General features: G+C 37.2%; 1 protein-coding gene across 3 annotated transcripts; it reads right to left on the bottom strand.

Annotated features, from left to right (window-relative positions):
- Positions 1-9,350: 9,350 nt before the first annotated feature.
- LOC140151233 (THUMP domain-containing protein 1-like) lies at positions 9,351-22,460 on the bottom strand. 3 transcript variants are annotated; one of them, XM_072173501.1, is made up of 4 exons: positions 22,374-22,460; positions 13,625-13,936; positions 11,245-11,378; positions 9,351-10,705 (listed from the first exon to the last, which is right to left on the bottom strand). In XM_072173501.1, exons 2-4 carry the CDS (start codon positions 13,899-13,901, stop codon positions 9,854-9,856), a joined length of 1,263 nt encoding a protein of 420 aa, XP_072029602.1. In that variant the 5' UTR covers positions 13,902-13,936; positions 22,374-22,460; the 3' UTR covers positions 9,351-9,853. The 3 variants fall into 3 exon arrangements, with proteins under 3 accessions (XP_072029602.1, XP_072029603.1, XP_072029601.1); XM_072173502.1 differs by having other exon boundaries at positions 13,625-13,933; positions 22,374-22,427; XM_072173500.1 differs by lacking the exon at positions 22,374-22,460 and adding an exon at positions 18,335-18,479.
- Positions 22,461-22,496: the final 36 nt, after the last annotated feature.

Below are 22,496 nucleotides of genomic sequence, written 5' to 3'. Positions count from 1 at the left end.
GTACACAAGTAAAATAAACACATTACCATGCTAATGAATGTTTATAAAATAAATTATTGTCATTAACAATAACATTTTAATGAGTCTGGTTAGTATTGACCCAAGTCTTGAGGGATCATATTGGAATATTACTATTTTCTTTTGTGATTTTAAAATCGGATCTTCCTGTCTTTTAACCATGCTTAAGAAAATGCCACATACATTCATGTAGCTCTTTATGAGCTCTTGCACTTACCCAGAAATTCCCAAGTAATCGTAGTAATCAATGGCTTGTCAAAGCAACTTGGGCAAGTCTCAATTAGCCTCAAGTTACCTAGAAAGTCCCAACACTCACTGATGCGCTAGTGGAAGTTGGCTTTAGAGCAACGCTAATTTGTACGTGCCTAAGTTAATGACTTAAATATTTCATGCATTTGTTGTTTACCAATCAGTTTAATTTCTCACAAAGTCACTAATAATATTTTGTGTTTAAATTGTGCCTAGATATATATTAAATGGTATTTGTACAGGTCACATGTATATTTATTTTGTGTTTTGGGGGATATTTTTGTTTATAAGTAGTTAAGTGTGTAATGGGTATTTGTAATGAATCCACTGTATGCGCAACATGTTGTTTTAAAATTTGAAAAAGTGTTGAGGAACATGGGGATAGCTATGGAAATTGAGATCCAATGTAAGTTGATTTTAAATACATTTAGTGCACAGTCTGGTTCTTTTGGTTTGGCTAGTTATCAACATGTTTTTCTTACATTTCATAATGGGAATTGCATTCAGTAACTCTTGTATCTCATAGTTGCGTGGCAGTCACTTCTTGGAGTTTCTTGAATATAATTCATAATGCAAACACACTGATTTTACTGTTATTTGTTATGGTTATATGGAGACAAAACTAGTAACAATGCAAGAGATGATTATACTGTATAGAAAAGCTCTCAGATGTAAGTAATCACAAGTTTCTTCCACAAAATTTCCATCCAGTTTTGTGTCACTTGGCATTTTGAAATGTAGATTGTAACATGTAAGATCAGGTGCATGCCTGCATGCGTAACATGCCAAGCCACACACATTATCAATCGCAAGTTTCTTCCACAAAATTTCCATCCAGTTTGTGTCACTTGTCGCTTGGCATTTTGCAATGTAGATTGTATTATGACAAGGTGCATAACCTGTGTGTGTATGCCAAGCAGGCCGCACACATTTAATTAATCACAAGTTTCTTCCACATCATGTTTCCATCCTATTATTCAAAAATGAATACTATAAGACGACATAAAAAAAACCAACCATTTTTTAGCCATAGTGGATTGATTTTTACACAATTTTGTTTTTAAACTATGTTTACAAAAATATTTTTAGGGCTATTGGGCCTCTTCCAGGAAAAAAACCCAAAACTACTGACCATCCGTTACTTGGCAAGTCAGTACGCATATAGAATGGGTGGTTTTTTTCGTCACTACAATGACACTGATACATGTAATTGTTGTTTTTAAAAGGTACTAGAAGTGGTATTAAATGTCCTTAAGTAGCTGTTAAGCCGCACACCTGTGTGCAGTAAGATATATGTACACTACATTCTAAGTTAAACAGAAAATGAAATACCACACAAGGTTACGTACTGTTTTGGCAATTGTTGATTTTTGTAACATGAATTTTTAAATGTTGTCACTGGGCAGGAAAAACGTATATAAATTTTCACCGATACTCATTTGGCAAAACAGGAAACATTACAAAATGTCAAATTTGAAGGGATTTTTATTTTATTTTGCAAGGGAAATCAAACAACTTGACTAATAAAACAGTAATTATAGTTAGGTAGGTTTTGTGTCCTTTTCAAAATAACAACACCTTCAAGTTTAACATTTTGTTCTGTTCACTGTTCTACCAAATGAGTAACTGACATTTTTCATAGGTTTTTCTTGCCTAGCGATAATCTGGGAGTTTGCTTGCTTGCTATAATCTCACAATCTAAGGTTTATCCAAATATTACACCGTATAGCACTCAATTTTCTAGGGTAAAATAATATCTGCACAATTTGCATGTGATATAATGATAAACAATATTATTGTTCTGACAGAGGGAAAAACTCGGTATTTACTAGTAATTGGGATTGTAACTTTTTTTAATGAAAATGTATTAATTTAGGAAACAAAAGTGCAGCTGTATTTTATGTATATTTTGTGGGACTTGTGGAATAGATAACTTGATTTACAGGGATGCAATGTGGCATGGTAATTCCTGTGGGAAAAAAACCCACCCAAAAAAATTCCATTCAACCATACATAATTTTTGCTTGGTCCTGGGGACTAATTTAGAAATATAGAAGTGTAACCATTTGTTCTTGAACAACTCTTTCACAAAGTGTAGGAAGCAAAGGCCCCAAATTTGACAGGTAGATAGCCCCAAGGGCCCTTTATGATCTAGTGGTAGTCTCAATATATGAATATCGCTCACTAAGGTATTGATCAGTCCTGTCAAAACCCGTGTGTGTCTCTGCAACTTCGCACAGAATGACCATTTATACAAATAAAAAGGGGTATACTCTTGTCCCATTTGCATCTCTGGAAATTGACTTAACATAAAAATGTAGTATTTTTTTTTAAATTGATTAATTGATTTATGTTTTAATTTCTGTATGCACTAGTATAAATTATCTATGCACAGTAGACTAGTAGAATTTCATATAAAAAAAATTAAAATTTGAATTTACATGAAAGCCCTACCATATATTTTACCCAATTAGTGCCCAGCCCAAAAGTGCCTTATAATCTCAGACTAGTAATCCAGTGAATGTAACATTGTGTATCAGGACCTTTCATCTGTAGCCTAATGATCAGTGTTTTTTGTTTTGTTAAGGGGGTACTCACCCCTCGATAAATTTGTGCCTATTTTTGCATTTTTCTCAAAACTAATAACACAGTGGTAACAAAGTTATGTATATTATAGGGCAAGGAATCAATTACTACACTGGAATTTCAGTGACCCAAGACAAGCGGTTCGTTATTTATGATAAGAAATAAGGTACCGCTAAGATGTACCTCATTTCTTATCATATATACGGGACCGCTTGTCTTGAGGCACTGAAATTTCAGTGTAGTAATTGGAATCCTTGCCCCAATAATATACTTTTGTTACCAGTGTGTTATTATTTTTTGAGAAAAATGCAAAAATAGTCACAAATCTACCACAGGGGTGTAGTACCCCCTCACAGTGTATTTTACCCATACGAAAAATCATTCCGTACGGACCGTACCGTGCATGCACGGATCACTGACAGTAACGCAATCAACCAATCTGCAGTTGGAAAATCGTTAACCCAATGACGTCATCGCTGCATTTTCATTGATAAAATTCAAAATCATTCAAAAACACGAGTTTTTAATTGCAGATATTTAATTTTTGTAATCATGAATGTCAATGCCTTACTCAAATTAACATTGTGTATTATCGTAGCGTTGAATGCGCTAAAGCTTGTGAGGCGGATCCTTCGCAAATTTGGCGGATCTTTTGTTTTTTGTGACATTAAAAATCCATCTTTCGCATGGCCGCTGTGTGTGTGTGTGTGGAACGGGGTCAGCTATGCACGCATGGATTCTATTAATAGCGACCTGCATGCATAAACACTAGTACTGCTGACTGAGTGTACCAATCGTAGCAGGGTGTAAAATATAAAACAAAGTCAATGTTTAATATCAAATACGTTATGGGGTAAATATAAGCATTTGAATGATTTAACAATTATTTGAACCTGAAAAATAAATGAACATGAAAGTTCATGAGTGATTTTTCAACATATTTGACTGTTGGATAAATATGGGTGCTGCAGCTTTGGAGCTAAGGCAATATGACGCATTACTTTGAAGTTGGTAATGGGTAAATTACACTGTGCCCCTTGAAGCTTACACAATTTTGTATGGTGAAACAAGGGAATATAAACCTGGGTATTATGTCACACTGGTATTACTATTGTATAGTACTATAATATATATTTATGCAGGATTGATGTGCTATGAATTCTTAAATAAATTTTATATTCTTTATAAAAAATCAGATTTTGTTTGCTTTACCTGCTCAAAGGCCCAGTCCGGGTAACCGCACTTCCTTAAAGCTCCATCAATGTGATCTTTCTCATGCGGGACGTTGATTTCTTCGCTTATGATTGTTTCTGCGCGATAGTGGAGAGTGCGTATGACCCCAAGTTTGTGGACGAGTGGGTGGTGCGACCCAAACTGCAGGTAATGATCTGTGTGGGTCGGCTTACGGTAAACTACTGTTGTGAGCTTCCGTTCGTTGTTAATTTGGACATGGCAATCAAGGAATGCGAGTTTGTTGTCCGTGCACTTCTCTTGAGTGAATTTAATATTGTCACTAATACTGTTGATATGTGTGAAGAAATTGTCCTGTTCGTGTCTGTTGATAATCACAAAGGTGTCAACTACGTAGCGTAGCCAAAGTCGTGGAGGTACACCTTGGTATGTCTCTAGTGCATGCTGTTCAAACCATTCCATAACCAAGTTCGCAATAATTGGAGAAATGGGATTTCCCATGGAACAACCATATAATTGTCTATAAAACTGGCCATTGTTGGAGAAATAGGTTGTATCAAGACACAACTGTTCCGCTTCAATAATATGGTCGATAGTCCAAGTTGTCCTATTTGCCAAGTTGCTGTCTTCCTCTTTTAAAATCGCTTCCGTAGGGGGTATACAGGTGAATAGTGCTGTGACGTCATAAGAGGTAATTATCCCATCATCACCAAGTTCAATGTCTTTAATTTTGTCCACAAAATCCTGCGTGTTGGTAATGTGATGGGGTGATTTACCAACAATGGGGGACAGAATTTTAGTCAAGTGTTTGGCGAGATTGTATGTCACAGAACCAATGCAACTGACTATAGGCCGAAGGGAGATTGGTTCTGGTTTGTGAATTTTTGGCAAGCCATAGAAAGGAACACTTGGCTCGGTAGGAGGGATGAGATTGCATTTTTCCTTGTCAATAATCGCTCCGTCAGCAGTGATCGATTTTCGTATATGTTTTTGTGTAGCAAAGAATGCTACTCACTTTCAGATTTGAGTAGCAATTCCAAAATTGTGAGTAGCATTTTGCAATGCTAATCCTGAATGTTCCATTTTCAGTTCAGGTCAGTGGCCAGTGATCGATTTTCGTATATTTTTTTGTGTAGCAAAAAATGCTACTCACTTTCAGATTTGAGTAGCAATTACAAAATTGTGAGTAGCATTTTGCTACGCTAATCCAGGTAAATCGAACACTGTCCGTCAGTTTCTATTCCTTGCCGATTGACACGTGACCAGTCTCCGACTACGATCAATACCGGAGCATCTTTGCAGTTGCCAGATGAAGTCCAATGAGATTGGATGAAAATTCACAAAATTCGTAAGTTATTCCAGTATTTTATTTATAATTCACCTCTGTTTCTACGACTGGATGAATCATAATATACATCAACATTTGTTATTGGTACAATTTGTAACATGCACAAAGCCCACACTTTAAACCAAATTTTGCTGGGTACATCATGCATGTCAAAATAATCTGGTCATTGTACATATTGTGTTGGAAGATACTTTTAAATACAGACTCTTCTTCATCTGTTCTCCCGGGGCTGTTAAGACCCCCTTTTTCAGCGTCGCCGTCACCCAAAGACCCCATATTTTTTTACGAACACATGCTCTGTCACCCGAAGACCCCATATTTTTCCATTTGATCTGTCACCCAAAGACCCTTCCTAGTTAAATTTGCGCAGCAACTTTCATCTATCACTGATTTTGTTACTTATTTTGACAAAACAAAGAAATTTGAAGCCATTTAGATCTAGAAATTTGATTTTCAAGGTTTCTGTAGCGCTTTTTTTGGCTCTCACCCAAAGATTCCATTTAAAAAAGGTCATGTTCTCACCCAATGACCCCATATTTTTTACATTTTGCTCTCACCGAATGCCCTTAGTGTGAAAGTGCCAGCCCTACACCTATATCCATTTCATATTGAAGTGCCCCCCGGCTGTTCTCTGTCTGTTTTTGTTGTTTTTGAAGCTCCTGCATCTTCCAAACACACCACTGGATCAACTTGAAATGATCAGACTTTTAAATATAAAGTAATTTCAAGTGGATTGGATCAAAACATGAAGACAAATCATTTTAATAGAGCCTGCATTGAAATCAGTTTGCTCACACAGTAAAATGCAGTATCGGCCTGGAAGTGTAATATGTATGTGACCAGCTCCTACAAAACCCGGAACACGTCGCCAGATATGTTTTTGATTATATGCCTTTAAAGATGACATTCCCATAAAAAAAAATCATCAAATTTTGGAATTCTTTATTTCATGGTGTTTGACTGTGGGACTAAGTGGGCTTTCAAATCCTTATAAGTATTATTAAAAAGAGGTTTATTTAATCATGGTAATCCCTATTCAATCCTGTGTAAGGCAGGAAACTAATTGGCCCATTACTCAGAATAGCAATTTGGCAAAAATATCAAGTTATCATTTACAAAATTATCCATATATCTTGAAAACTATTGATGCTATTTATATAATTTTGGTATCATTTTAAAGCTTATTGTCTAGTGCTTACATATTTATTCAAATCATGAAATGTCAAAAATGCGACTTTTTCCTGGTTTTGTCAGAGCGGGTCACATATACACGAATCCAATTTCACGCATTCCTACACCTCAATGGCAGACGTAGCTGGGTCCCTGTCGGCTCCATCTCACCTAAAATGTGAAATGATGCGGCCTTGGAGGGTATTTTAAACTGCATTCTATCACCTGTGTTTACACGTAGACAAAAGAATGATGACAGTTTACAACACAAAAGAATCTCACATCGAATTTTAAGCGAATTTTAATCCACCCAATTGGGCAGTCACAACACCAGTTTAGTGCTGCGGGGACCCAGTAATGGGCGACCAAATCCTGACCATGACTTGGCTTGTTGGATTCGTCTATACTGGATTTTTCCTCAGAAAGGTAGAATAGTTATAATAAGCTAATCCAGTTGAAATCCATACACTATGGAAGATATGACCTTAATCTCCCACACGTGGTGTGTAGATTTAAAATGTAGTCACTCCTTCAGGTAACCCCATTTGAAATTTACACTCCCTGTGGGAGATTAAGGTCATATCTTCCACAGGGGGTATGTATGGATTTCAACTGGACTAGCCCAATGCAGTATTGAATCTGCCAGTTAGAATTGAATAAATCAAACATAAGACATCAATGATGACAAAAAATTGTTTATCAATTATTTATTTCTTTTGAAATATACTTTTCTTATAAGGCAAAATAAAAAAATAAACATGTTTCACGTCCCCTCCCGCTTCCTTTTTTGAGGTTTCCTCAAATATATTTTTAATTTTTGAAATTCAGTTATAACTTTTCAAAAAAACATGTCTAGGAAGTTGGAATGCTTTCTATAGCCTGGTTAAGATACAAGAAACATTTTAGGAAGGTTTTGTGATCATTGTAGGGGGTGTAACTCTCAGAACAACAAATAAAAAAGGGCCTCCTCCTTTTTCCAGGCATTTATTGTATACGCTAAAACAGCTATAAGTATGGGTATTTACACCAATTTTGCGATAAAAATAGAAAATAAAAAGCCCCCTCCTCCTCCTTTTTCTCGAAAACCAGGACGTGAAACATGTTTTATTTTTTACTTGGCCTAACAAAATGAATTGCTCTACATGTGCGAGTTGACCATGCTTGTCTCTAACAATACCGGGTATGTGTGTTTACAGTAGCACAGGATGATTCATTTACTGTGTTATGTAATTACAAAAGAATAATGTTAAGATGGAAAATGGCAGTGGCGGTTGCCAGAAGTTTTGCCCCGAGCCCTTTTTTGTATGTTTTAGCCCATTTTTTTACCATTTTCGTCAAAGTTTGGCCCGCTGAAATTTGCCTTGCCCCCTCTCCCCCCTGGAAAAAGTCCCGACTACGCCAATGGAAAACTGTGGCTTTCTTCAACGAGAATAAGCATACTATATGATGAAATTTTATCAGTTTCACCGTCAAGCAACCAAACGCGCAAAAACAGGTGATTTTACTAATGCGCACAGGGGCTTTGAAACAAATTATTAAATTAAAACAGCTTAAGAATCACACAGTTGAAATTTAACAAAGTTATGGGAGGAAGTATCAGGGCTGTCAACTTTTTGGATTGCTTGGATTGAAATACTGAAAAGATTCACCTAATGGTGCATATGGGCTTCCTTGATATAACTGGAATTTTAGAAACAAACTTAAAGTGCCCTCCTGTAAAACTCCCACCAGCAAGTAAGGGCACGGACCGTTAATTCTTGATGAGATTGTCAGGGGAGGGAGCTCTCTATTTGTATGTGATATTTACCCCAAGGTAAAGAAGCGCATGTGCGCCATTAGGCAAATCTTAGGGGTGTACCAGGACAAAAATATTATTTGCCGATGAAATAAATGTTAATTGGTAACCCCTAATGTGTTTCGCCTGGGCGCTCAAGAATCTAGAAAGTGGTTGGGGACATTTTTTTATCCACCAACAACATTTTGACAATGCGTTGAATTTTACTACCTTGGCATGAGCATGATGAGAAAGTGCCCAAATATCTGAGAATTGACAGCCCTGTACCTATATGTTGAAACACCAAATGAGTTCGATTACTGTACTCATACATCACATTCAGTTGGTTTAGCATTATAATAAAAAAAAAAAAAAAAAGATAAGGCAAATGGGCTATTGTAATTTGTATCAGAAGTTTGGACTCCTTTATTTTGACATTCTTTTTTCATAGTCAAAAACATCAGTTTTTATATAAATGGTTATATCTTTTAACATAGAAATGACAGACATTTAAAAGTATACATTGGTGGAAAGCTTAATTCAAGAACATAGATTATATTGACGACCTAAATGTTGAAATTAATATTCATGGTGTGCCAGATGGTGTAATAAAACAAGTTTTTAATGAAAATACTGAAAAGCTTTAGATTGTCTATTTATTTTCAGAAGTACACTTTAAATCAGAGGACCACAAAATTGAACAAGCTTGAAAAAATCACACCAGAAAATATCAAAATCGAAATCTTCAATATTGGGCTATTACAACTGAAATTCATACACTCCCTGTGGAAGACATGACCTTAATCTTCCACAAAGGGAGTGTAGATTTCAAATGGAATCCAAGTCACCCATTTCAGGTAACCTCATTTGAAATTCACACCCCCTGTGTGGAAGATGAAGGTCATGTCTTACATAGGGGTGTATGAATTTCAACTGGTATAGCCCATTAGATACTACTTTATGTCACAAGTAATCATTACAAAGCACAAAGCAGAAGGAATAAAATTATGAGCATGCATCCACAAATGGCCGAATGCAGCATTGCTGCATTGCGATAAAGATAATTTCAAATTACATTAAATTACCTTACGCCATAATGTACAATTTCCATCAAATTTTAATTTGGTTATTCTTCACCCAAAATGCTAAAATAATATTCAGTAGTAACTAAACGAGGAAGGGTTTTTGTTCGTTTTTAGGCCAGAATAAAAAAGGTTAAAAGAAACCAAACTGGCTATGAATTACATGTATGGGGGAGTCATAATTATGACTTTATGTCAAAATTGCTCTGCTGACCTATTCCATTTAGGTGTAAGTAAAGTTGGGACATGTGTAAACATTACAAATATGCCAAAAAATCAGGTTTGAAAAAAAAAATGCATGTATCATATCTATTATAAGAGCGTACATTATGGCTTTAAAATCCAAAATACACTTGAAGAGAGTGTTTTCAATGCTTAAAGATATGAATGATATATATCTTAAAAGGCAGATATTTTAGGTTTGACCATAATCCCTCATATTCCATCTTGAACTTGCTCTTCACTATCTTGTACTTTTTCTTCATTTCTACTTTCATCCATCTTTTTTTCTGAATCTGTGTTACTATCCTTCCCACCTGCACTCTCTGATGAGTTATTACCCTCACCCATTTCAGGTTTATCTACATTTACATCATTTCCATCACATTTCTTCTCCAATTCCTCTCCTTTATTTTCATCATCTTCACTAGCTTTCACATCGGATGTACCTTGTCCCTCTTCTGGTTTCCCATCAACACACTCTTTGTCTCCATTGGTGTCATCCGTTACATCACCAATCTTACTTTCAGATGACTTGTCTTCAACTTTGTCAACACTTTGATTCTGTGTCACATCCGAGGTAGAATTATTTGAACTTTTCTTAGGCTTCCTATTCCACCTACTCTTGCCTTGTTCTTTAGATTTGTCCACAAATTCTTCCGTAATTGCTTGCAAGTTGTACTTGCGCAACTTAAAGAAGTCTTCCAAGACACTAATGCAGCAGACGTTACGTACACCTTCCACTAAAATGACGCGCTCTGCGTGGTTGAGATCTACGCGATGCTTCCCCATTCCAGTGACTATGCGATGAAGCGTTGTTATCACATCATCACGTTTGAGATGACCACAGTTCCTTACTTTGAACATAATACAGAAACTGAGTTCCTGTCCATCATCACACTCAAAGTGCGGCTTAAGGATACGTGGCGCTTGTTTCTCAATGTCTTCGATGTAAGATCTGACGGATGCGGTGACTGGAAGCATACGCATGATATGACGTGATTTACTTGTTTTGGTTTGTTGGATATCTGTCAAGATGCGGTGGACAAGCTCACAAGGGTTTTCAATCTGCAATTAAGAACAGATCAATAAGGATGAATTGAAGATGGTTAGTAATCTGCAACAAACAATAACATAACAAAAAACAGCAAACGCCGACAGAAATATATATGTTGAGTTTTTATCACCTTACTGTCGACACATTTGAATTTTGTTCACTAACCGGACTTTTTGGGAACAAACTAAAAGTTTGTTGATGTCCTCTAAATAAAAGTACTTCTGTTAAATAGCAGCAGCCTAGCCAGCTTTTTAGTGTTTGAGGGCAAAGCCAAATTTTCGTCCCCCATTTGTCTCATTTTTACTCATTTTAATGACACTTTACTCTTTGTAGTCCCTATTTTCATCCCTGAAAATATCTGTGGCCCCCCATGTGTGTACTGTCCTCAATTGACAGTGTTTATAACACACACCCATACGTGTACCCCACCACACATATCTACTGGGAAAACAGTTAAAGTTGCTGCAGTAGTGTTTGCTTAGATGATACAAAATAGTCCACTATTTACTTTCTAGGGCAACAAAATGTGTATGTCTTTGTGTCAGCTTACCTGATTAGCTTTGATAAAGGCTACATTCTTGGCGCCACTTTCTACTGCTTGGAAGCGTTGCTTTCTGCCTTGACGTTTTTGTTTCATACCAGCAATTTCTTTTTGAAGACTCGCCTCCATATCCTCACACTCATCTACACAGGAACAAATGGACATCAAAGGATAGTATACATGTAAGAGTTTTTAAAAGTTCTTACCGTATATAACAAACTATATTGACCTTGACCTAGAATAAGCATGCTTATTTTCATTCAGTAATTGAGCATGATTATGGAGAGGGGAAAGAGAGGGAGAGGAGTTTGAGAGGAAGAGGAAGAGGGAGAGGGGGAGGGAGAGGAGAGGAGAGGAGGGGAGGGGAGAGGAGAGGAGGGAGGGGAGAGGAGAGGAGAGGAGAGGGAAGGAAAGGAAAGGAAAGGGAGAGGAGAGGAGAGGAGAGAGGAAAGGAGAGTAGAAAGGAGAGGAGGGGAACTTGAGATTGCAGAAGAGAAGGTGAAAATACAACCAATAGCATTAAGAAAGCCTCATAATTAAAAAGATGACAAAGCAACCTAAGAAACTAGTAATGCTGGGCAGGTGAGAGTGGATGAAAGATGGGGGGGGGGGGGTCTGAAGTCATAAGTGTCACATCAATGTGGACCAGTGTAACATCAAAGATTTTAATTTGTGATTGGGCCTCTGAAAATTTATGAGGGCCAATAGATTTTGAGATCAATAGTCATTGAAGATTATTTATAGCATTGGAGTGAACATTTGGCGATTGTATAATTTTATCAAAATAATAGTGAATAAATATAAGATGTAATTTTCTTACAAAATGCCATTTTCATCACACCCAAAGCACCCAGGCATTAACACTGTTTTTAATATGGAACCACTACGTTTCATTTTGAATTTATGTGGTCATCCACTTCATATCCTGCCTATAGTGAAATGATAATTATGGTGAGACATGATGAGCATGGGGTGCTTCACCGCTTCAATCACAGGTGCCCCCAATCTTGTCCTATCCAGCCTTTATTCAGTAGCGAAATTACGTAATGTTACTATGTCAACAAGATCACATGCTTGAGTAATGAACCACAATCGAAACAATCACCACACAAAGTATATGGCACTCGAAGGAATACCAAAATAGCGTGATCCGGTAACTAAGAAAATTACGTAACCACTTCGATCCTGAATTGACAGCTATGCCTCTATTGAATATGATACATTGATATAATGCAAACCTTATCAATGAAGTCAAGTGACAGATCAACTCCCACAATTCTTTGCAATTTTGTAGACTTCAAGAAACCTTAAACAATTCTGAGCCTTCACATCAATGTGACACAGTTTTAAGTTAACAGAACTTTTTCAGTTACAATAATATTTAGCATTGATCTGTCATTAGATTTGCCAGACTTGAGGAGACATAAAGATGATGGACAAATGACAGGTGGATGGATGGCTATAGTCTGTCTTGTCTCAAGTTGAGAGTAACAACATGTTGGAATTTGTAGAGGCAGATCAATATCAGTGCATTTACACAGTTATGTCACCAGCGAATGTGTGTGTGTATTTTGTTAGTGCACACACCAATTTGCATCTGCCACAGCGAAATCCAAAATGATGTTACTCTCAAGCGCTTAATTTACGCACCCAAACCTTCAAAGCCTGCCTAAAGCTGAATTTATACTCGATCGCCGAGCGATGCGATTAATCGCTTTTGAAAAAGCGATTTGCAATCGCCGAATTTTATGATGCATCGCCCGTCAGCTTTTGCATTTATACTTATCACGGCGATAGCGATTGCAGACGACAATTAAAATATTCTAAATGCCACAAAATACGTTTTTAAAACATCAGTTGCTGTCAATAATTATTGCTTTGAATTAATTCATCATCAAAAGTTAAAAATCGAGAAAGGTAAATTAATTAGCAAAATAATAGATCCAGTTGGTTGTATATGATTGGTTGGCGCATTCACGCGTCAAGCGATATCGCTGGGAAGTTGAGATTTCTTCAACTTGCAAAAGCGACGTCGTTTTTGCCTCCGCGATTTGAATCGATTGATCGGCTTGACGCTCTGGAAATGTAAGTAAACATTGAGCATGCGTGAAAATCGCTTTTCTGCAAAAGCGATCGAGTATAAATTCAGCTTAAGACCCTGGTTACTCTCAACTTTAGACAAGACAGACTCTAGCTAAGATGATGTCCCCTAGGAAATCCCACAGGTTCTCTTTACAGTTTGTTTGCCTTTACAATACAAATGCACATTATTGTATAACAAGAATGAAATAACACATAGATGAAAATTACAAATTTTACCCTGCACCTCACTACAATTAACCAGGATAATCAACACTTGATTTTTTATTCTTCAAAATCTTCTCCTTACCTTCTTCGTCCTCTGATGCGGGAGACTGTTCCACCTCCTCATCACCATCCTTCTCAGGCCCATATAATTCATCTGCATATTCTGTCAGTAGATTATAAGCTTCCTTGACGCAGGGTTTCACCCCATGGTTACATGTTAGCAGGAATCCTCTCATGCCTACTGTCAGCATCGTGTCCTTACGCACACGCTTGCCTTCCTTGGCACGTACGTAGTAGGATTTGGATCGCTTCTGCCCACGATTATGCTGACCGCCGCTTTCTTGCTGGATTTCTGCCATCTTTAATTTGCTAAATTTCACAGATTCTGGATCTTCTGAAATTGAGAATAAATCCAAAATAAGTGTACACTGTAAGGACAAAATATGACTAGGCATACGGAACTATATTCTAAGATGTTGATTTTATGTTGATAATTAGGGCTATCAACTTTTTGGAAATGCTTGGCATGAGACACTGTCAAACTGTGGCATATATAGGGATGGAATTATTTGATTTGAATTATTTGATCCAGGTTGCTTGAGAATCTAAAAAGTGGGAGGAGGCACAACTATTATTTTGACAATGTGTGAGATTTTGTTGATTTTACTATCTAGGCGTGATATTTACTACCTTGGCATGACATTTACTGCCTAGGCGTGACATTTACTGCCTAGGCGTGACATTTAATACCTTGGCGTGACATTTAATACCTCGGCGTGAAAGTGTGAGAAAATGCTTGATTGACCGAGAAATCCATCCATAACACCCCAGGGGCTTTTTGGCGACGGGAAGGGAAAGAAGGAAGGAATACAGAGAGAAAACAAAGAAGGAAGTTGTTTGCTCTGGGTGGGATTTGAACCCGAGACCCCTCTCATGCCAAGTACCAGGTCGGCAACACTTTGCCACAGGTCTTGGGCTTCGCTGGCCATCGAAATTGTGCCTATATGGTCGAATCCAACCAAAAGTGTCCACGGGCCAAAAATTAAAGTCCGAAATAAAGATGTCTCCACAATTTTTTCCTTTTGCCCATTGATTGATGACATATTGGCCTTATATGAACCAAAAGTGCCATTACTAATCTTGAAAAATAAATCCAGGACGTGTGATAGTAAATGTGATATCAAAACCCAATGTTACCTACGAATACCACTAGGATGCTTTCACTATCGCAATACTAATCAACCTAAAACAAATGGAATATTCCCACTAACGCTTTTTTTCGTGTAATGTAGACCACAGGGTGTCAGGAAAATGCTAACTCAACCAGAAAATATTTGTTTTTATTTTTATAACGCGATCAAAATGATCTTAGTCAATTTATGCTAGTTTATTTTTGAAAATGAAGTTTAGGTCAGTTTCTGTATTTTATTTATCAAATGAGTATGAATCAATTTACACATTGTATAAGAACGAGTATGATATATATCTTGGTGTAGATTATTCATCCAGTAGTTCAAAACATTAGTTTGTAAATTAAATCTAATACTGGAACTAATTTGCAACTCACTTTGCTACGTTGCGTCCGAAAACATCGGACTTCGTCAGGCATCTGATTGAAGATGTTGTGATGACGTCAAAACCAAAGACTCCACTAAATCCACCACAGGAGAGGTAAACCATGACAATCGCACACAGGTAACCATCCCATACATCGCTGGATTATCGGAAAGGCTCAAGAACTCTTTCAAGTCCTTCGGCATTACTCGTGCATGTTAAGGACAAACCCCCCAGAGATAAACAGTGCAATCTAGTTTATGGCATTACCTGTGCTGCCCCGGACTGTGGTGACTCCTATGTAGGCGAGACAAAACAATCTCTCTGACGCGCTTTGAACCAACACAGGCGCCCTAGCTCCAGCGAAGCCCAAAACTCCGCGGTTTACAACCACTGCAACAAGAAAACTGAACATTTCTTCAACCCTGAGGAAGCGGTTATTCTAGATAAGGAGGAGAAGTGGTTTGAGCGAGGAGTCAGAGAATCCATATGGGAGAGAGTGGAGGATCCCGCCGTTACCAGAAAAGGGGAACACCGCTTCCAGTTGTCACGTGCATGGGACCCGGCGTTCGAGACATTCCTCGCCGTCTGACGTCACAACATCTGGCGTCATCACAACATCTTCAATCAGATGCCTGACGCGAAGTCCGATGTTTTCGGACATAGCGTAGCAAAGTGAGTTGCAAATTAGTTCCAGTATTAGATTTAATTTACAAACTAATGAGTATGATATATGTTTTCAAGAATATTAGGAATTATACGCATACACCTAACGCTTTATACAATGAAAAGGTGAAGAAACCGGTATTCGTAGGTAACATGAGCGATTTAACAATATCTATATTGAGTTTATAGGTTTAAATTTTGCTGTTATGGTAATGAATTAATAAAATGGTAGTTTTTAGATCTCTTTCAGATGGTACGTCCAAATGAATAAATGCTATTACCTTAGATCAAAATTTTTTTGATGCTTTTAGCCAGATTTTGACCACTTCATTTTGATATACAAGTAGTTAATCAGCAATTTTACATAATAAATAATTGTTGAATGAATCCGTATATGGGTAATAATAGTGTCCTGGGGTACAGCTTAAAGTTTTTGACAATTAATTTCCATTGGTAGGGACACTTCATTACACATGTCATGTATTATGCTGTATTCGTAAGTAACATTTCAGTATTTGTAGGTAAGAATTAGACTTTTGGTGGATATCGCAATCAAAACTTCATTTTATAAAGCACTTTGAATGTATTATTTTCTTTATGTGCGTTTATTGATACTTAAGACCCTATCACGTATTGATAATATCGGTTCACAGCGGTTGAAAGAGGATTGAAGTAAGAAACAAAGGCACTAAAGTGACTTTAATTTGCTTAATTGCACACAAATCGCTTAAAACCGTTATTGCAGACTTATGAAGTCCATCTTGGAGTCAGTTACGTCTTGTGGCCTTTCGTTTGAGGGCAACTACAATTAGCTTTATACCAGGGTCCATCAATGTGTTGTCTAGATCATGAGACAATGAGAACAGTCGTTTTTTTTTGGTATTCGTAGGTAACATTAGCGAAAACGTCAAAAGTTACCTTCGAATAAAACAATTTGGACACAAATTACTCAGAAACCAGAAGGTCGGTAAACATTTAAAATGAAGCACACATGACAGTTGACAAATCCAAGTATTTATCCCTTCTAATCTTCTTTGAATCTGATTTTTCTTTCAAATGAGCAGACCGTCGTCTATTTCAATACATATTTTTCACCAATTAAGCCGTATTCAGTTTTGCATGGTGGGCATGTATGTGAATTCGCAATTTTCATTGACATATGATTTGATAGCAAACATACAGGCCTTCGTTATGTACCAATATGGGCATTGGCATGAATGGCGGTGTTTCATAATACTGTCATGATGTCAAAGTGTATTCGTAGGTCACATTCGGTTACCGAAATTTACCTACTAATACTTGCTTTTATTGTTGACATCTCAGAAATATTTAAACGCAGGTTATTGAAACTTGGTAGAAATAAAGAGTGTATTACCCTGCACCTATTGCTTAACTATTGTTTACTATTATCTCACTTTGTGGAAATGGCACAGCTTTTAACATGTATTCGGAGGTAATGCATATTTTTTACCAAACCTACCTTTGTGCCATTTAGAATTTCTGGCAGCTAAACACAATAATAAAGATGTCCGAATGCAATGCATTTCACTATTGGACATATCAAAGCTTGTATCAATTGCGCATTTATTAGTGATTTCCATTTTTTACAGATATATCTAGTGCTATGAAAAATTGTATTCGTAGGTAATGTAAAAAAATACCACTCAAAAAATTATCACAAAAAATTCATAATTATGTACAAATATGTGAAAAATTGAACAGGCAATCTTTGAATACACACCTTTCAGGAAATCAATTTAGATTCAATCCAATGACTTCTTTTCATAACTGATTTAGATGTTTTTAAAAATACTTTAAGAAATATTTTGAAAAAATGGGTAAAAATAGCATGTTTTGGGGTCTCTGTGTCTAAGTTTTTCACAGAAGGGGTCTTATTATATATGGCGCGAAGCGTATGATCAAGGCAAATAAACACAATACAAAAACAAATGCCAATTGATTAATACTTTTCAGTTATGGCCCTGAACATGCCGTGTACACTTTTCGTTGGATTCGACCATATACATGTATCACTTAGGGGCCTGGTAATCGCGTCATCACACCACGTGGGATGAACGCATGAACAGCGCATATATCAAGTAGCATTTTGTAGTATTCAGTCCTGTTACAGGTTAAATTAATCCACTTGTGGAGTTGACCATTAATTTAATGCCATGGCATGATGAAATTTATGCAGATTTCATCGATCTTCGCTCCTTAAGTCTTGCATGTTTGACTTATTGTTGACTTATTCAAAAATGACAAAAAAAAATTGTAGGCCTATCTGTTTTGAATAAATTTGTACTCATGTCATACTCTTTTAATAATTTCAAAATGCATTGAATTTGTATCCATTTTGAAATCAATAATAGAGTATGACATGAGTGCAAATTTATTCAAAACACATAGGCCTACAATTTTTTTTTTTTTTTTTTTGAATAAGTCAACCATGAATTATCCTAGCATTTACATTTAGCTCTAGGCCCAGGGACACTACAAAGCCTAAAAATAACTTCAAATAAATATTTTTTTTACGTTTGGTACGGGTACCTGGTTACCCGCCCGAAATTACCCCGGGTACCCGAATACGTCATTATCCGATAGGTCACAGCCTTAGAATGAAGTAATCCAGACAGAAATGTGAGTGCGCATAAAAATTTGTTTTTTTATGTTAAACTTTGTCTTGAAAGATGTTGGTTTCTCTGTAGAGATGATGTCGTACAGCAAATTGTTTCAATCAACCACTGTACGTGGGAAGAACGAGTACCGTATTACAACAATCCTTCTTGGTCTGTATTCTCTGGAATGTACAGTCATTGGTGTAACAGGACAGACGTGTAGTTGGGCGCAGTATTTCGTTAGCTGGGATGTACATGATGTAAAGCCTTGTGGAGCACCAGGAGTCTTTGCTCTTTCCTTCGTAGTGACAGAGGCTCCCATTTCAGTTTAATCATGTCTGAAGGATGGCTGTTGTAGTTTATGTAGTCAATAGTCATTGTAGACAAACCTAGCACCCTGACGCTTACTCGAGAAACACTAGCAACGAATTTGCTTACAGTCACTGATGCCCTCGCATTGCTTTAGAGAATATTTCGAACAACCCGACGCTGGACTTTGTCAAGCCGATTGATTGTGCATCAAACGTTGCTCGGCAGTGCAGATTAGCGCCCTTGAAGGGAACACAAAGCTCCGCGTATGTTCCTCATTAACAGGGCGCGCGCATCAATCTCAGTACGGGAGAAGCGGTGAATTCAACAATCGACATGATCAATGGATACACTAGCCTCGTTGAATCCAGCGATCATGACTCAGGCAACACAAGTCTACAAAATTTCAGAATTCAGTACAAAATATATTTATTTTATCATTTTGCATGTTGGTTTTTGCAAAGACTGATTTTAAGTGAAGAAAATTGGGCTTAAAATGTCGTGTAAATTGCCGCGTGAACTTCCATTTTGTTTTATTGTTTTCATCGCCACTGCGCATGTGCGGCACTACATTTTAATATTCATGTGCCGGTCATCAGCAAAATGGCGAATACCTGAATCCTCATGACAACTTTTTCCATGATATTTATCCAGACATGCCAACTTTGAAATCCAGATTTCCGTACTCAGAAGAACAAAAATCCGTATTTTGCACCCTAAAACCGTATTTTTTAAATATGTACCTATTGCATACGTGCCAACCCCAGAAACCCCAAAAGTAGAACACACAATTGCGAGGGCACGTAACGGCCGGGGTTCAGGGGCCGGCCCACCTTAAGAATTTGCAATCAAATTTGGCAATACCAAAGAACCATTCCATCAAAGTAATAAATCAAAACAGAAAGATGCTTCCTTTACGAGTTATCACTCATTGAAAGTGCTACTTTGCTATACTTTACAGGAAAGCGGGCATCTTAAAGTCGTCATATTTCCTTAATTACATGACCGATCAAGCTGATTTTCGGATATGTGATACACAGTTGAAAATTAATTATTAAAAGATTTGGTGACCTCAGTCAACCTTTGACCTTGTATGTGACCTTTGACCTCACGAAATTGGATAAAGTAGACAGTCCAACCAAATTGATATATTTCTGGAAACATTGGGTTTTGTTACTTCTAATGTTGTTAGAAGCATGCTATGTTCAAACAGTTCAGAAGTTCAAAAGTTCAGAAAATCATTGATCATCATCATCATCATCTGAATCATCATTATAGTATCAATTGGTAGGCCTACATGTAACATCGGGTTTTGTTCATGTTTTCAAAAAAAAAAAACAATTTAATGCCAATGTCCATTAGAAGACTGGGTATAGCAGTTGTCTATGCATGGTTAAAGAAAAATATTGAAAATATTAATGTGCCACTGCGTGCACCATTGAGAAAACAAAGTCGGAAAGCATCTTGCAGGCTTATTCTTTTGCAGACATAAATAACTAAATACCTCCAGAAGACATCCCCGGTAGCATGCGTAGCAGTTAGATGAAGATGCTTAATCAAAAATATTAATGTGCATGAAAAATCCGCAAGTCAGAAGAAAATTATTTCAGAAAGCATCTTGTAGGCCTATTAAATAATAATTTTTTAATGTGCATGCATCATCGAAAAGTCGAGAGAAAAACGATGTAGGTACCCACTTTTAAAACAGACAAAGAAAGTGGTCAAATGATACCAGTACTTCAGTTGCCAAGTTGGTAGTCTAATCTTGCATCTGTTTATCTTTTTAAGACACAACATTTTATTATTTTGGTCAAAATTATGGAATTCCGTATTTTTTTTGGGGTGACCGTACTACCGTATTTGTCATGCTTTACCGTACAAAATAGTATACGGTGAAACCGTACTAGTTGGCATGTCTGTTTATCCATTTGCATCCGAGTTATGAGGCTAAAAAATAATTAAATAACATATGCATTGCAACCTTTACCCCTTTGACCCCACATTTTTCCAAGATGGAGTCAGAAAATTACGATATAGCAGACAAACAAAATGATTTTCGCCACCAAATCAAAATCATTAATCCCAAGTTTTGCACTTGAAAAATCATCATTTTTTCATCATGCAGCATAAAAACAAAACGGTAAATATTTGTTTCCAAAGGTGGCATTTAAGAATAACTACTAAGGTACAATTTAATGAAGGACAAAAGTGTGTGGTATTAAAAGCATTTGTGTGGTCTCAGTTGGAAGCGTGATGCGCTGCACTATCGGTGTATTCACCAATTTGGTATTGTTGCATCCACCGATATCACGATGAATAGACCGACCTCGTTGAATTCACCGCTTCTCCTGTACTGCTACTGAGTAAGGAACTGCCGTTCTTCTCTGAAACCCAGTGTACATGTGTAGTTACTAGGGCCATGGTTGGTTGGTTGGTTGGTTGACGTAATTCCCTCCTTTGCATTAGGAGCACCAGAAAATCAATTCTGTAAAAAGTCATATTATATATACAAGTCCTTTTATGTAGTTAAAAGTCAAAATTAGGAGTTTCACAAAGTCATTAGGCAGGCAGAGCAGCGATGATAGCAGATCTTGTGACATGAAGTCTGTACACAAGTACACATGTAGTCTTGAGATGGGTTCAGTGTGAGCATGCAGGTTGGGATAGCAGGCAAAGCGGGTTGGATCGAGAATGAGTTGAGTAAGTGCTGTGTTAGATTCAGCAGTTAGTGACCAGCTACCCGGATACAGACTTTCGCATTGAGCTTTCAGCTGCTTGAGAAAGGGGTCTCTCTGTTTGTGAAGGGCTGTGCAGCAGACAAGGAAGTGCTCCCTGGTTTCAGCCTCTTTATTACACAGCAGGCAAGTTGGGTCAATGTTGAATTGGTTAAATTTGGCACGATTGCCCTGTGTAGGTTGTAAGTACCAGTCAGTAGTTTTGTCTTACATACATACATACATACATCGATTTATATTGCGCCTATACAATTTTAGCTCTAGTCTTGATGGTAGCTCTGTAGACATCTCTCTGGTTACATTCCACATTTTGCCATGTTGGGTGGGTTAAACCGATGCCGCAGTATGCAGTGTTGAGATATATACAATGTTTCGGGCTAAAATCTGTGAACCGTTTAGTTACGATTTTAGAAAGTTATGAAGTTGCGTAGACACAGACTTTAAGGTACATATTTCGAGGTGCATAACAAACACCAAATTGGTGTCATAACAAACACCAAATTGGTGTCGATGACCTGACATGCATGCATTCTTTTGTCGAGAGTTCACATGGTATTTCAATTTGTGCCGAGTGTCCTTGGCAGACTTGACTATGCTTCAGTGGTCATGAAACTGATGAAAGGATTCAATAGATAACCTCTGCCCCACTAATCCCCAGCTATTGTCTGAAATTGCACCTCGGAAGATATATTATAACAACTCAGTCCCTCAAATGATAGTCATATAACGACCAAAAGATAATTGACTGACTATCATTGAGGACTGAGTTCCGCAGTCTAGAAGTTGCGTCTCAATCGACGTCTCGCATGACCGCACTCTTGATCTAATCCGTGCTATTATAGGACGGTGACTTTAAGAGAAGAGAAATAGAGGTAAAAGAAACAGAAATTAAGAATACTAGCGAGCCAAATGGGATATATATGGGACTAAAATAACAATACTTACTTACTCAAACATGTGTTGGATGCTGTGGCTTAATTTTTGATCAGCTAAACACAACCCGTAGGCAATTAAACAATCAGTCTCTTCAACAGCAATTAAAATATCGCAAAGTGTAGGTTCCCGTTTTTTA

The sequence above is a fragment of the Amphiura filiformis genome, chromosome 4 (genome assembly GCF_039555335.1).
Source record: "Amphiura filiformis chromosome 4, Afil_fr2py, whole genome shotgun sequence".
NCBI lineage: Eukaryota > Metazoa > Echinodermata > Ophiuroidea > Amphilepidida > Amphiuridae > Amphiura > Amphiura filiformis.
Note: the sequence above shows the minus strand (reverse complement) of the source record. Positions and strands in the feature narration are given on the sequence as shown.

Coding starts and splice junctions, on each gene's coding strand:
- LOC140151233 (XM_072173500.1), bottom strand. CDS start 18,356: ATGACGTATTCGGGTACCCGGG. Junction 13,937..18,334: donor GACGTATTCGGGTACCCGGG/GTAATTTCGGGC, acceptor TCTCAATTTCAG/AAGATCCAGAATCTGTGAAA. Junction 11,379..13,624: donor CGCATCAGAGGACGAAGAAG/GTAAGGAGAAGA, acceptor GTTCCTGTGTAG/ATGAGTGTGAGGATATGGAG.